This window comes from Pseudonaja textilis, chromosome 13, assembly GCF_049901715.1.
Source record: "Pseudonaja textilis isolate UNSWEBS1 chromosome 13, rPseTex1.2, whole genome shotgun sequence".
Lineage (NCBI taxonomy): Eukaryota > Metazoa > Chordata > Lepidosauria > Squamata > Elapidae > Pseudonaja > Pseudonaja textilis.
The window spans coordinates 2,484,351-2,500,257 of NC_142002.1; the positions used below are offsets into that span (position 1 = coordinate 2,484,351).

General features: G+C 46.1%; 1 protein-coding gene across 2 annotated transcripts in view; it reads left to right on the top strand.

The window, feature by feature from the left end:
* MEGF11 (multiple EGF like domains 11) overlaps nucleotides 1–15,907 on the top strand; it is a 498,439-nt gene that overhangs the window by 467,626 nt on the left and 14,906 nt on the right. For both annotated transcript variants that reach the window (XM_026709368.2, XM_087941849.1), the window contains exons 18-21: nucleotides 36–164; nucleotides 1,516–1,644; nucleotides 5,312–5,440; nucleotides 7,109–7,339. In XM_026709368.2, coding sequence (XP_026565153.2) covers nucleotides 36–164; nucleotides 1,516–1,644; nucleotides 5,312–5,440; nucleotides 7,109–7,339 — 618 coding nt within the window. The remainder of the gene's footprint in view (nucleotides 1–35; nucleotides 165–1,515; nucleotides 1,645–5,311; nucleotides 5,441–7,108; nucleotides 7,340–15,907) is intronic.

Sequence of the window (15,907 nt, forward strand, 5' to 3'; positions counted from 1 at the left end):
TCTCTCTATTTCTCTCTCTCTCTCTCTCTCTCCAGCTTGTCCAGTTGGCTTCTGGGGCAGCGATTGTTTTCATTCGTGCAGTTGTCACAATAGCGGGACGTGCAGCCCACACAACGGAGAATGCCGCTGTACTCCTGGCTGGACGGGGCCCTACTGTTCTCAGAGTAAGATTTTAAGGTTCCCGCTGGGAAGATTTCTGCAAAGAGCGTGCACTGCCCCCTTGTGTCTCCTTGGAGCATTTCCAGAGCTTGCCACAAATCAAACTTCAGCCAAAACCAGCTACCTCCTTCTCCAAATCAGAGCAGATAAAACCCAGCAAAACGTAAATCAATCCCAACAAGTGAACAACAGCAAAAAGGAGAGAGCGCATATTTTATAGTGGCACGTAGCGTTCTCATTTCCCCAGCACAGATTCCCTAATTGGATACTTGGTGGGTCTTTGAAGCCAATCTTGAAAAACTCCTCAAAGTTGTGATTAAGAAACAGCGGGGCTGTTGGGTTTCAGAGAAACCTTTAAATCCTATTTGGGTTTATTAACAGTCCAAGCCAGGGTTTCCCAACCTCGGACAGGTGGACTTTAAGACAGGTGGACATGTGGATTTCAACTCCCAGAATCCTCAGCCAGCTTGCTGGGGAATTCTGGGAGTGGAATTCCACCCATCTTAATGATGCTGGCTGGGGAATTCTGGGAGTGGAAGTCCACCCATCTTAATGATGCTGGCTGGGGAATTCTGAGAGTTGAAGTCCACCCGTCTTAATGATGCTGGCTGGGGAATTCTGGGAGTGGAAGTCCACCTGTCTTAAAGGATGCTGGCTGGGGAATTCTGGGAGTTGAAGTCCACCTGTCTTAAAGGATGCTGGCTGGGGAATTCTGGGAGTTGAAGTCCACCCATCTTAATGATGCTAACTGGGGAATTCTGGGAGTTGAAGTCCACCCGTCTTAATGATGCTGGCTGGGGAATTCTGGGAGTTGAAGTCCACCCGTCTTAATGATGCTGGCTGGGGAATTCTGGGAGTTGAAGTCCACCCGTCTTAATGATGCTGGCTGGGGAATTCTGGGAGTTGAAGTCCACCCGTCTTAATGATGCTGGCTGGGGAATTCTGGGAGTTGAAGTCCACCCAACTTAATGATGCTGGCTGGGGAATTCTGGGAGTGGAAGTCCACCCATCTTAAAGTTGCCAAGGTGAGAAACACTGGCCCAAACCACTTGCGGAGCAGTGGTGGGATTCAAATAATTCAACAACCGGTTCTCTGCCCCAATGATTTCCTCCAACAACCCAGTTCGTCAAACTGTTCAGAAAGTTAACAACCGGTTCTCCCAAACCGGTACGAACCAGCTGAATCCCATCACTGTTGCAGAGATGTTGGAATACAAATTCCATCATCCCCTGCTATGCCATAATCTGGTTACTGGCCTAAGCTCCGCTAGCAAAAGCCGGGGTGAAGGGGACCGGGAGCCCAATTTTCAGTTGCTTGACTTCTTCCTGCGTCCTTTCTGGATCCCAACCCTCCAGGGTGCCCAGCTGCCTTTTTTGGAAAGAACTGTGCCAATGTCTGCCAGTGCCAGAACGGGGCCGACTGCGACCACATCACCGGGCAGTGCACCTGCAGAACGGGCTTCACCGGAAAACAGTGCGAGCAGAGTAAGTTTGGGGGAACAGAAAGCTTTTTATCAAGTGGATCTAACTTGCTTTGCTTTTTGGGGTGCATACAGTAGCCCCAAAGGGGGAAGAAGCCAGTCCCTCGAAGGTGTGTGCTGTGGAAGACAGAGCATCTGTGTGGCTGCATACACACAAGCATCCCATCATCCACAGAAATGGGCATGTTGTATCCTGGACTGCAGTCATTCCCTCCCTCCTTCATTCCTTCCTTCCTTCCTCCCTCCCTCCCTCCCTCCCTCCCTCTTCTTTCCTTCATTCCTCCCTCCCTTCCTTCCATCCATCCATCCATCCTTCTTTCCTTGCTTCCTCCCTCCCCCTTCTTTCCCCCCTCTCTCTCCCTCCCTGCCTACCTCCCCCTTCCTTCTTCTTTCCTTCATTCCTCCCTGTCCCTTCCATCCATCCATCCTTCTTTCCTTTCTCCCTTTCTCCCTCCCTCTCTCCCTCCCTCCCTCTTAATTCCTCCCTCCCTCCCTTCCATCCATCCTTCTTTCCTCTCTCTCTCCCTGCCTTCCTGCCTGTCTGCCTCTTCTTTCCTTCATTCCTCCCTCCCACTCTTCCTTCCTTCTGTCTTTCCTTTCTCCCTCTCTTCCTCCTTCTTTCCTTCCTTTTTTCCTCCCTCCTTCCCATCCATTCTTCTTACCTCCTTCTCTCTCTCCCTCTCTGCTTACCTCCCTCCCTCTTCGTTCCTTCTTTTCTCCCTCCCTCCCTTCCATCCATCCATCCATCCTTCTTTCCTTTCTCCCTCTCATTCTTCCTTCCATCCATCCTTCTTTCTTTTCTCCCTCTCTCCCACCTTCTTTCCTTCCTTCTTTCCTCCCCATCCATCCATCCTTCTTTCCTCCTTCTCAACCCTCCCTCTCTCCCTGTCTCGATGTATCTGCAAAGCCTGGGTCGAAGAGGTATGTGGAGAGCTTGGGTGTGTCCCTCAAACTCTCCCACTGGTGTAGCAGAGTCACCAGCTGGTTTACTGCCGGCCGCTTCATTTCTTATTGAATATTGCCCAAAGAAACACAATAAGCTGTCGCCAGATTTATTGTTGCCATCACAGTAATTGTATGAATAAATTCTGTCACTGGCCATTCAATCATGTTCCCTCTGATAGAAATATGGGGAACCAAACGTTGGCAGTCTGGAGAGAGAATAAGGGGGAAATGGAAACATAAAGTTTTGATGGCCTCCGGGCGAACTTCTGTTCAGAGGGTCTCTGGGAGAAGGCACTCCTTTCGCAGAGGCGCCGCCTGGCTTGTCTTGCTCAAGGCTGCAGGGCCCCAAACCCTGCAGAAATATAGTCTCCGCCTTCAAGGTTTTCCCAAAATCCGTGAGAATTTTCCATGCTTGGCGTTACCAAAAACATTGACTCTATGAAGAGCGACGCTTTAAACCGCACTTCAGTTGCTTGCAAAAATTAAATTACACTCCGTCAAATGCAACTATGCAGGTTGCCGTGGGGGGGATTTCCCACCCTGCCGTGAAGAGATAGTCCCGGGGGTGGGCTTCGAAAATTTTAGCAACGGGTTCTTTGTCCGGTTGCTTGGTGGCCACCTGCACCATGGCAGGGGGGCGTTTTCACCGTCCCCAGACTCCAGAGGCTTTTGTTGAGCCTCCGGGAAGGCAAAAACGGCTTCCCCGGACTCCGGAGGCTCTCTGGAAGCCAGAAACGGGCCCATTTCCGGCCTTCCTGAACTTCCAGGAGGCCCGTTTTTCACCCTCCCCGAGGCTCTGCGTGCGCCCTGCAGTCCCCTGCATTCAAAACGGGCTGCGCTGGGGCTCCTGGGAGGGGAGGGACGGGGTAGAAGGGGATTTTGGGGTTCTCCAAACTGCACAGAACTGCACAGAACAGAATCTTAGCTAGGCGCTTTCCCGAATCCCTGCGAACCTCCAGCAGCCCACCCGTGGGTCCTCCCCAGGAGCATGATGGGAAATCCATCGGGGAACCGGATCTGGCAGCCTGATGCTGTTCAGGGTAGCCGGCATCAAAGAGGAAGACAAAAGATGGTTTAAGAAAGTGATGGCCACTTTCATTGAGAAGGTGCATCCTCATCTCAGTGGACTCCAGCGAGAGCCGGCCATGTCTCTATGCCCAAAAACCCTCCTACATATATTTTTTTTAACCCCTGTTAGTTCTCATTGAATTTGATCCACAAATATTTGCTTTTGAAAAAGAGGTTTGGGGGAGAAAGTGTGGGTGTTCTTGCTTTTATTTCGTGGTCAGGCAGGTGAGGACAGGTGAGCCTCTCTGGGTCTCATGAAATCTCAAGGGAAAACTGAAGCTTTAGTGTTATGGAAAACATCCGAAAGAATGCCAGTGTGATGACCCAGGGCACGGCACGCAGATAACACAAATAGCTGGCAGGTCAAACCGCCCCTTTATTGCTCCAAATTTCCCCAAACGCTTCCACGTTTCTGGCAAGTCCCAGAGCAAAGTGATCTCACACAGACACAGACACACACACACACACAGCCTCTGGCTGCAGATAGTCTAGCCCAGTGCTGTGTACATCAAGGCTGCACAGCAATAAATCCAGCAGGGCATATCAAGTTCAGGAATCGAAGGATCCAGGTAATCAGTCCAGCAAGCCAGAAAAAAAAAATATGCAAGGACTCTTGGAAAGTTCAAATGTTGGCACTCAACACTTCAGAAACTCAGCATTTGTTCCCAACAAATGCCCCTCTCCAGAGCATCTCCTGAAGCCTCATTCCCCAGGTGTGCTTTGTGAAGAGGGACAGGGCGCTCTCCTCCCGAGTGGCCTGCTCAGTCTGCCCTGTTCTCGCCTTCTCTCCGCTCTCTGTGCTCTCAGATCAGGAGGAGGCGGTCCTTGCTCATCCCCTGAGCTCTCCTCAGATTCATCCTGCAGGGCCCTGTTCCTCCTTGTCTACAAGCTGTTCTACTCCTGAAAGGCTCAGGTTCCAGCTCATCTTCCCCCTGCAGATTCAGGCTCCGACGGGGACGTGACAATCACCAACTGTAGCCCCACTAAGGAGAACAATCACTCAAAACCAAAAATGGAAATCCTCTCCCCCTCCAAGACTTATATGGCTGGCTGGGAATTCTGGGAGTTGAAGTCCACCCATCTTAAAAGTGGCCAAGATTGGAAAAAAAATACTGTCCTACAGGAAGGCTGTGAGGTTTACCTGAGTTTTTTTCCTAACTAGTTGTCAACTCATAAAATATTTCTATGGTCTTTTTAGAGTTGCCAACAGAAAGGGAAGGTGAGCAGCGTGGCAGCTTGCAAACAGAAAGCGCATTCCATAAATGTTTTCAAAGATAGTAACTAGGTGACTGAAGGTTCTGCCACGCAAAGTTCTAACTGGAGAGGATGATTGATGACTCTGGGCTATGGATGTGTCCCATTGGAGAATACGAATTACGATACACCCAGAGGGTGGAGGGAAAACCAGGGTCAAGGTTGACAATGAATTATGTGTCTCAGAGTCAGTGACACCCAGGCAGTGCCGGACATGTTAACTCCCAATAAATCCTTTTGAAGTTTTGGAAGTTTGGCTCGAGCATCATGAATTAATTGGGGTAACTGCCGGAATCCTGACACTGGCATCTTCTGATGATGTCCTATTGCAAAAAAATAAAAATAACTAGATTGGCGAAATGCTGTTTCTTTTCTCCAGACTTTCTCTCAACTTGCATTTTCAGAGTGTCCGCAAGGAACGTTTGGTTACGGCTGCCAGCAGCTCTGCGAATGTATGAATAACGCCACCTGTGACTATGTTACAGGGACCTGTTACTGCAGCCCCGGGTTCAAGGGAATCAGGTGCGATCAAGGTGAGGCAACTCCTTCTCTCTCTCTCTCTCTCTCTCCTTCTTTGCTCTTTTCCTTTTCAATGGCGCCTTCAACTCGGGCCATTCTTCCAAGAACAGTTCAAAAAGACACCACCATCCTCCCCCAAAAATGATTATACCCTGGAAGAAATTCACACAGGAGGGGGAAAAGGCAGGATTGGTAGGCTATCTGGCTCTTGCTCGACTTTTTTTTTACCCATGAGGACTAGAAACTGGAACCTTTTTGAAGGAAAGCTGAGGTTTAACAAAGAGGGCACAGTATGGAGGTAGAGACTCCGTCGTGCATTTATTTCACTAGAATAAAACCATCCGATTCAGTTGCCGCCGTATAATCGTTGTGCAGGCCCAGGCGTGCACACGTGTCCCCTCTCCGACAGGATTTGCATTGGCTGCCAATTTGATTCCAGGTGCAATTCAAGGTGCTGGTGGTCACCTTTAAAGCCCTCTGTGGTTTAAAGACTGAGGGACCGTCTCTCTTCCCGGCCACATCTACCCAACCCAACAGACCGGGGGAGGCAAGGAACATTGTAGGGGCCTTCTCTATGGTTCCTCCCTTCGGAACATCATCCCTGCAGAGTTTAGACTGGCCCCCACTTTGAAAACACTTTCACAAGGCCCTGAAAGGTCCTGGTTTTAGCAACGGGCCCGGGGAACCCAACATGGGATGTAGCCCATCAAGTGGCTTGTTTGATTGTGTGGTGTCACCAGAGGGATAGGGAGCAAGGTTATTGTTTTTTTTTATTCTTTTTTACATTGGTTTTTTGACTTTTTGTTAACCGCCTAGCGTCACTGTGTGTGAGCGTGGGTGGCCATATAAATCTTCTAAATAAATAAAATAAAATAAATTTGTCTTGTTTGGGACATTCCTTCTCTCCCAAATATCTCCCAGAAGGATGTCTAAAGGTGGGTGAACATAAGTCAACAAGGGCACCATAACTAGGCGCTGCGCAGGGAGAAAAAGTTGGAGCTTTGCTTCCATTTTTGTGGGCCCTCGATATTTTCACCGCCTCTTTGTAGATTCCTCCTGTCCCTTGCATTTCATAAGGCAGATTTGGCTAGAACCACTGGGAGAGGTCATCTCCATAGGACTGGCTCACCCCTCCTCAATAAGGCACAGTGGTTGGAATGCAGTATTGCAGGCTAACTCTGCCCACTGCCAGCAGCTCGATCCCGATTGGCTTGACTCAGCCTTCCCATCCTTCCGAGGTGGGTAAAACAAGGACCCAGATTGTTGGGAGGCAAGAGGCTGACTCTGTAAACCGCTTAGAGAGGACTGGGAAGCCCTGGGAAGTGGTAGATAAGTCTAAATTGCTGTTGAAGTGAATCCAAAGCGGGCAGGTGGGGCAGAGATACACCCTGTAAAATCATGAAATGGGAGGAAGGTGATTTCTTGGGGCTAGCTACGGTTTCCTTTCAACTGGCATGAGGCCCCAAAGAGCAGCTTTCCAGATATGGCCAGACCACATCTCCCAGCATCCCTCACTCTTGGCCTCGTGGGTTGGTGCTGATGGGAGTTGTAGTCCACTGACCCGATTCAGACGAGCTGTTGGAAAGCTTTCACAACCGTAATGCCCCGTAATAGCTGGCCCTTTCTTGCAACCTGGCCTCCGCCACTTAATTTAATGGTGCATTGTGAATTATTTTTAACAGCGGCTCTCATGATGGAAGAATTAAATCCCTATACTAAAATTAGCCCAGCTCTTGGATCTGAGAGGCATTCAGTGGGAGCAATCTCTGGAATTATTATCCTCCTGCTAATTATTATGGTTTTGCTGGCACTGTTTGTGTGGTATCGACGTAAGCAGAAGAAAGGGCACGACATGCCAAGCGTCTCGTACACTCCGGCCATGAGGATGACCAACACCGATTACTCACTCTCCGGTAAGGAGTTTGGCGGGGGTGAGGGCCGCTTCTGTTAAAGGGAAGGGGAAATCTTATCTGTCGGATATGAGGGCTGCTTTTCCCTGTGGCGCTGGGTAATTTCTTTTGTTAATTTTTAAAATTTTATTCTGAAAATTGAAATACAGGGGGTAGGGGGTGGAATTTACAAAGACGAAACGAAACTAAACAAAAAGGTGTGAGTTGAAAAGATTTAAAAAATTAAAAAACCTATATTATGCCCTCCCAGTTGGACACTAGCAAATATATTGCAACCTTAATAGCTTTCCCCCTTGCAAAACAGGTCCAGGTTTATAAAATTTTACATCTGTTAGCAATCCCGTTTGACCTGTCGTACATTGAACATGTATGTACGTTCAATGTATGAACGTACATACACACACACACACACACATGAGCCTCTGTGGTGCAGTGGTTAGAGTGCAGTACTGCAAGCTCCTTCTGCAGCCAGCTGCCTCCAATTTGGCAGTTCAAATCCCACCAGGCTCACAGTGGACTCAGCCTTCCGTCCTTCCGAGGTGGGTAAAATGAGGACCAAGACTGTTGGAGGCAAGAGGCTGACTCTGTAAACCATTTAGAGAGGGCTGTGAAGCACTATAAAGCAATATATAAATCTAAGTGCTATTGCTACATACATGTATGTATATGAAGAAAAAATAGTTCACGGGTTAACCAACAGCAAAGTTAAACTTCAAAGCCCTCTGTTAATAATAATTGTAATTAACTCGTAGAAAGTCTACAATAGTTTCTTACCTACCACAGATCACCTCGACGGCTAATTTCATAGAGCCCTGGTGGCGCAGCAGTTAGAATGCAGACTTGCAGGCTAACTCTGCCCACAGCCTGGAGTTCGATCCTGACCAGCTCCAAGATTACCCCGGGCTTCAATCCCTTCTGCGGTTGATAAAACGAGAACCCAGATTGTCAGGAGCAAGAGGTTGACTCTGTAAACTGCTTAGAGAGCAGGGTGAAGCGGTATATAAATCTTAAGTGCTGTCACTATTGCTTTTCATTCCCACTAATCTTTGCTTGGAAATGGGGATGAACTGGGACAGCGGGAACGAGACAGAGGAGCAAAATGAATAACCCTCGACGTGTTTCTAGTGGTTTGCAACGTCAGTTCTCCAAGGTTTGGTCTTGTCTAAGCAAGGGGCTTAGAGTTCTCCATAGCAGATCAATGCACCTTTTTTCAAATTCAGGTGATCTAGAAGCGATTCATCATTCCTTACTTAAAGTTGGTGGTTTAGAGGTTGTCTTGGAGCAATTTTCAGTTCCTTGAGCAGAGGTTGTCCTATCCCCTCTTGAAACTGGGGCACTACCCCATCTCCAGTATCTCTGCCCTGGTTATTTCCAGTTTGGTTGTCTCCAGACTTAAGACTTGTGGACTTTCAACTCCCAGAATACTACCTGGAGGATTCTGGGAGTTGAAGTCCACAGGTCTTAAAGTTGTCAAGATTGGACACCTCTGATCTAATGGGAGCTAAGTTGGAGAAAACAACATGCGCACTTTTAGAGATTTACTCTACAACAAAGCGGTCCAACCTTGGCAACTTTAAGACTTGTGGACTTCAACTTATTTTCCAAAGCATCAGAAAGCAAGACAAAAAAAAAACAATGGATGGAAACTAAACAAGGAGAGAAGCAACCTGGAATTAAGGAGAAACTTCCTAACAGGGAGAACAATTAAACAGTGGAACAGTTTTGTCTCCAGAAATTATAGGTACCCCATCACTGGAGACTGTTAAGAAGAAACTGGATGGCAACCTGTCTGAAATGGTATAGAGTCTCCCGCTTGAGCAGGGGGTTCGACTAGAAGACCTCTAAAGCCCCTTTCAACTCTATTCTGATTGATTGACTTCCAAAATTCTGGAATTCTGGAAGTCAAAATCCACAAGTCTTAAAGTTGCCAAGGTGGGACAGCCCTGAACTAAAGATTGTAGCTTCAAAATCCTTAGGTGCCTATCAGGCCTTCAATGTAGGTCTGGTCAAATATTAGACAATGTGTGATGAACTGGGGCCTGGCACAAAGGCAACACAGTCAGATAAGCAATAAGAGTCTCTTTATTATCTCCGACTTTGCCCCCAATGTCCAGGTTACCTTCAGGCTGAAAAAAAAACAACAACTCTCCCAGGAACAGCCTTTGACTGTAGAAAATTCAGTCCAAAACATGAGCAACGCAAACTGTAAAATCCAAACAAACCAAACTGAAGTAATTAGTTTGGCAGGGCAGAAGCCAGGAATTTCAAACTTGAAAGCACCACAAAACTCACACAGTTGGGAAGACACCAGGAACACAGATAAGCCACAACGATACAAGATAAAAAGTCACATTGGCTCCCAACAGCTTGCTGCACGCAACTTGCCTTTTTTTATACACTGTGTTCCCAGCTGCAGCTAATGAAAGGAATCAGGGCCCTTTCCTCCCCCGTAAGCCACCCAACTCACCTTGTTCCCTTCTCCGTTCCTCCCTGCGTGCCCTAGGATGAAGAGGGGGTGGGCCTGGGTCTTCCTCTGAACTCCCTCTCCCTTGTTCTACTTCTTCCCTGTTCTGCCCACCGGGACTTTTTCCCTTCCCCAGTTTTTTCCACAGCCAACGGAGCCACACTCCCACTCCCTGTCAGTTGCTCAGCTTCCTCCTCCGAGTCAGATTCCGATAGGGGCATGACGCAATGACAGGGTTCTAGAGGTGCTATTTTATTGTCCTGGGATTATTAAAAGGATCCTGAAACATCCAAAATCTTCACTGCCCCCTTTAAAGAATAGCAACATTGAGGCGGGGCTGTTCTCCATTCTCTTCTGACGCTCTCCTCTTTCTCAGGCCTAAACCACCATCTCTTCTCTCCTGCCCCATTTCTCAAGGCCTCCAAAAGCTGTTTCATCTGGGTGAAACATTGCAGAAGTGAAATGTATACAATGCTGCTCATCCTTGACTTAAAACCGTTCGTTTACTGACCATTTAATGTTACCATAGGACCGACAAAAATTATTTTAAGACTCCCACAGCATCGTCATGGTCGCGTAACCAAATTTCGGGTACTTCGCATCCAACCTGTATTTATGATGCTCAGTGGCATAGGCAGGGTTCACTTAATAGCCACGTGATTCACTTAACAACTGTGGAATTCATTTTGCAACTGAAAAACTTATAAAATCAGGCATGACTCACTCACTGAACCCCCTTGCTTAGCGACAGAATTCTGGTCCCAGTTCAGGTCATAAATCAAGGACTACCCATATGAGACTGAAGAAGATCAGTGTGATGTATTTAATAGAAAATGAAATGAAGTCTTCTCAGCCATAACGTTGCTCTATTTATTTTTATGTATTTCATTTCGTTTGGTTTGCCAAGCATGTATGAGAAAACAAGTATGAACATAACATATAAATGTACTGTATAGGTATAAATAGGTATAAGTATATACATAATAAATGAGAACGAATAAATGGGAACAGTAGGACAGGGACGGTAGGAGGTTCTGACCAGTGGTGGGATTCAAAAAATTTTACTACTGGTTCTGTGGGTGTGGCTTGGTGGGCGTGGCAGAGGAAGGATACTGCAAAATCTCCATTCTCTCCCAGTCCCCACCCTACTAACCTGCTTTCCAGCTCTGTTCTCCTGTGCAGGGTAACCAAAGAAGACCCGGACGATCAGCTGGGACTCAATGGGAGGCAGAGAATAGATGGGGTTAGCGGAGCCAGTTTCCGGTTCTCCGAACTACTCAATTTTTCTGCCACCGGTTCTCCAGAACTGTTCAGAACCTGCTGAATACCACCTCTGGTTCTGACCGGTTTTGGAGAACCAGTAGCGGAAATTTTGAGTAGTTTGGAGAACTGGCAAATCCCACCTCTGACTGGACATTTTACAGTTTCCTTCCCCCGCCACACCTACCAAGCCACGCCCACAGAACCGGTAGTAAAAAACAAAATTGAATCTCACCACTGGCACTTTGGTGCGTTTATGCACGCCCCCTCACAGACCTCTTAGGAATGGAGTGACGTCCACAGTAGACAGTTTAAGGTTAAAGTTTTGGGGTTTGTTTGAGGATGTAACAACAGAGTCAGGTAGTGAGTTCCAGGCATTGACCACTCTGTTGCTGAAGTCGTACTTTCTGCAATCAAGTTTGGAGCAGTTTACCTTGAGTTTGTATCCATTGTTTGTCCGTGTGTTATTGTGGTTGAAGCTGAAGTAGTCGTTAACTGCTACAGAAAAGTCCCTCCAAGGCTGGAAATTGGGAGTTCCTAGACCCCCTTGAAGGATCTGAAAGCCGGGTTAGTTTTGGGCTGGAAGATCCCAGGGCTGAAACTGGACTGGAAAGGTGAATTTCATCCTGGAAAAAAAACCTTGTTCCTTGATTGGCCAAGAAAAGTTGTGGCACGACTCAATTTCTGGACATCTTTACCTTTCTTAACCTATGTTCCTTTTTCATCACCCAAACCTGAGCTTTCCCTCCAGGGTTTCTTTATCTGGCTATTTCAGTCTTTTATTATTATTTTTTAAATTTTATTTATATATTTTCTCTTCACCAGACAATAAGTGCCTGGTGAACAGCATACTGTCTGAGTCAATTAGTTTATATAACAATATTAAACTCCTAATTTCTACCTCTATTATCCAACCGTTGATAAAACAAGTCCCAAGTCCGAAAATATTCTGTGCCTTCTTTTTCTGTTATCTTTAGTGTTAATCTGTCTATTTTAGTACAATCTATTTTTTTTTAAATTATTTCTTCTTCTGTGAGTATTTCCTCATTTTTTCCAGTTTGCATAAATACAATTCTTGCTGCTGTCAATATAATATTAAATATACATTCCCTTTATCATATTCCTCTGGTAATATGCCTAACAAAAATAATTCTGGCTTATAAACTATATGCTGCTTTAACATTTTTTCTAACCATGTATGTATTTTCATCCAAAGTTTTTTTTTTTTTTTTTGAACACATCCACCACATGTGATAGTATCTACCCAGTGTTTGATTAGTGTTTTATTATTATTGATGTATTTTTCTTCCTTATTTGTATTTACATAATTTGGTACCGTGCATGAGGCAACTTTGCAATCAGGGAGGTCCACAGGAGGCGGCCAAAAATAGTTTTAAAAATAGCTGCCATCTCGGCTTAAGATGGTTATCCTGGTTTATTGAAGTTAAATAAAATTAAGTTAAACCATTGTCTGGCCACAAACCCCATTCAAAAGAGGGCAATTGGACTGTTAGTTCCTCTGATATTTAATATTTGAATATTATTTCCCTAATATCCAACTTCTTTAACTTTAACTGTTTATATTGGTTAAATAGAACATTATCTGCCATTCTTAAATGGTGATGTATAAAGGCTTAGCAAAGAAATAGCGCTGTGTATTATACCAGTTCGCTCTGCCCATCCCTCCTGCTAAAATTCCTCACATAAAGCAGAATAACTCCTTAGTACAAGTCAGGCCCCACTTACTTTTTGCAACGTCGACCTTGGCCCAGATTAATGTGAAGGATTTGTGCATCCTGCAGTCTGAAAAAGTTACTCACTCCTGAATAGGAAAATCATAGGCTTCACCGCAAAATGTCGCCTTCGCCTCCTGTGCAATCTTTTTTTTCCCCCGTTCATTGCAATTTTCACCTTCATATCCTACCACCCTGCAAGAATACAGGATAACAGAGTTGGGAGAGACCTTGGAGGTCTTCTAGACCAACCCCCTACCCAAGCAAGAGACTCTATACCACTCTGGACAAATGGCTGTCCCGTCTCTTCTTAAAAGCAAGCCGTTCCACTGATTAATTGTTCATAATGTCACGAAATTTCTCCTTAGTTCTAAGTTGCTTCTCTCCTTGATTAGTTTCCGTCCGTTGTTTCTTGTCCTGCTTTCAGGTGCTTTGGAGCAGGTGCCAAGGCGGAAAAACCATCTCATCCATCTTGGTGTATCTCAAGAATCGGCCTCAAATTAAGCCTCTTTTCCTTGTGCCAAGCTAGAAGTTCCTTCCTTCCTTCGAGGCATCAGGGTTTGACCCATCTTCAAGGATACTTGCTGGTTCTCTAGGAAGTTTCTCCTCTTTATGGACTAGGACCGCAAACCTTTACAATAGAAGCAGCTTTCGGGGTTGTGTTTAATTTCTCTTGGCAACCAGAAGAGAGCAGGCCAGCCGGAATATTTTTAAAACCCAGCCAGGCTCTGCCGAGCAGAGTAAATCTTCCTTAATTATTTGCCACGCAGGGACTGGTTCATGAAGGGAAAAACCCAGGTCCCCAAAGTGAGAAGAGATTTCTGTGTAAGCAGAATAAATGTGCAATGCCAACTCGGCTGTAAATAAGTTTCTTCCCAGCTGCCAGTTCGGCTCTCTAAAGGTCACTGGGATATTAGAAGATATTAGGCTCAGATGTTCTCCTCCATGGTAGAAGAAGCGCAGGAAACATCGTTCCTGAAACAAATCTCTATCAGCAGCCGACAAACGTCGGTCGTTGTGACAAGCAGAGTGTGGAATATTGCAAGAAGATTCACGGGCCCGGCAGAACTTTTGCAGAATTTTTCTTCCCCGGAACCATTCCAGATCTTTGAAAAGGGTTCTCATGGCAACATTTTTTTTTTCTTCCAAATGTCCATCATTAACTTAGGTCGGTGTTTCTCAAACTCAGCCACTTTAAGAGGGGTGGACTTCAACACCGTAAATTCTTCAGCCAGCATTCGCCCAGGGCATCATTTCATGTGCCATGGAAATAGCACTTAGAGTTATACACCACTTTATAGTGCTTTACGGTTTACGGAGTCAACTTCTCTCCCCCAACAATCTGAGTCCTCATCTAACCGACCTTGGAAGGCTGAGTCAAGCTTGAGCCTGCAATACTGCATTCTAGCTACTACTGTGATTAGAATAGAATAGAATAGAATAGAATAGAATAGAATAGAATAGAATAGAATAGAATAGAATAATAGGATAGGATAGGATAATAGAATAGAATAAGAAATAATAGAAATAGCAATAGCCCTTAGACTTATATACCGCTTCCCAGTGCTTTGACAGCCCTCTCTAAGCGATTTACAGAGTCAGCCTCTTTCCCCCAACAATCTGGGTCCTTATTTTACCCACCTCGGGAGGACGGAAGGCTGAGTTAACCATGATCCGGTCAGGATCGAACCCCTGGCAGTCAGCAGAATAAGCCTGCAATACTGCATTCTAACCACTGGGAGGGAGGGAGGGAGGGAGAGAAGGAAGGGAAGGAAGGAAGGAAGGGAAGGAAGGAAGGAAGGAATAGAATTTAGACTTATATACCGCTTCCCAGTGCTTTGACAGCCCTCTCTAAGCAGTTTACAGAGTCAGCCTTTTGCCCCCAACAATCTGGGTCCTCATTTTACCCACCTCGGGAGGACGGAAGGCTGAGTTAACCATGATCCGGTCAGGATCGAACCCCTGGCAGTCGGCAGAATAAGCCTGCAATACTGCATTCTAACCACTGGGAGGGAGGGAGGGAGAGAAGGAAGGGAAGGAAGGGAAGGGAAGGGAAGGGAAGGGAAGGGAAGGAAGGAAGGAAGGAAGGAAGGAAGGAAGGAAGGAAGGAAGGAAGGAAGGAAGGAAGGAAGGAAGGAACCAATAGAATTTAGACTTACATATCGCTTCATAGTGCTTTCCAGCCCTCTCTAAGCAGTTTACAGAGTCAGCCTCTTGCCCCCAACAATCTGGGTCCTCATTTTACCCACCTCGGAAGGATGGAAGGCTGAGTCAACCTGGAGCCTGTCATGCTCGAACTGCTGGCAGTTGGCAGAGTTAGTCTGCAATACTGCATTTTAACTAATGCACCACCATAGGAATAGAATAGAATAGCACTAGTATTTAGATTTATATACCGCTTCACTGTGCAGTAAAGACAATCAGTGGAACAACTTGCCACCAGAAGTTGTGGGCGCTCCATCACCGGAGGCTTTTAAGAAGAGGCTGGACAGCCATTTGTCTGGAATGGGACAGGATCTTCTGCTTGGGCTGGGAGTTGGACTAGAAGACCTCCAAGGACCCTTCCAACTCTGTTATTCTGTATTCTATATTTTGGCTGCTTGATGTGAGCCATTGATACCCAGCATGAGGAAGAAGTGGGGTGTTTTCACTGCAGGGTAAGGAGGCTCTATTGGGGCTGCATTTGAGCTTGCACAAAAGCTACAAAAAATAAGAAAGTACCCCACTGTTTTAGGGGTGCTTGTCCCTGGCAGGCCTTGCCTTTTCACACCTAAGATAGTTATTCCTTTCTTTAATTCCAGGCTTCTCACTGGCCAAAGGAAGCGCCAAAGTGCCTCTGAATTCAGGCAGCGACATGTTTATTTCATCCGCGAAGGTTTCTAAATTAAGCCTTTAATTATTGCAAGATAAACAAGGGTGTGCTTCATATTTCCTGGCTTTTTTTTAAAAAAAAAAAATCCCTGCCTTCTCTTTTTTCCCTTTTTGTAGCCGAACTAGTCAAGTCCGCAAGTAGCTTAATCACAAAATTGAGACGGCTTTATTCTTTCCGACAAAAGTGTTGGCTATTTCGATCTGGGTTGTGATTGACAGCAAATGATCATTAACTTAGAGGGG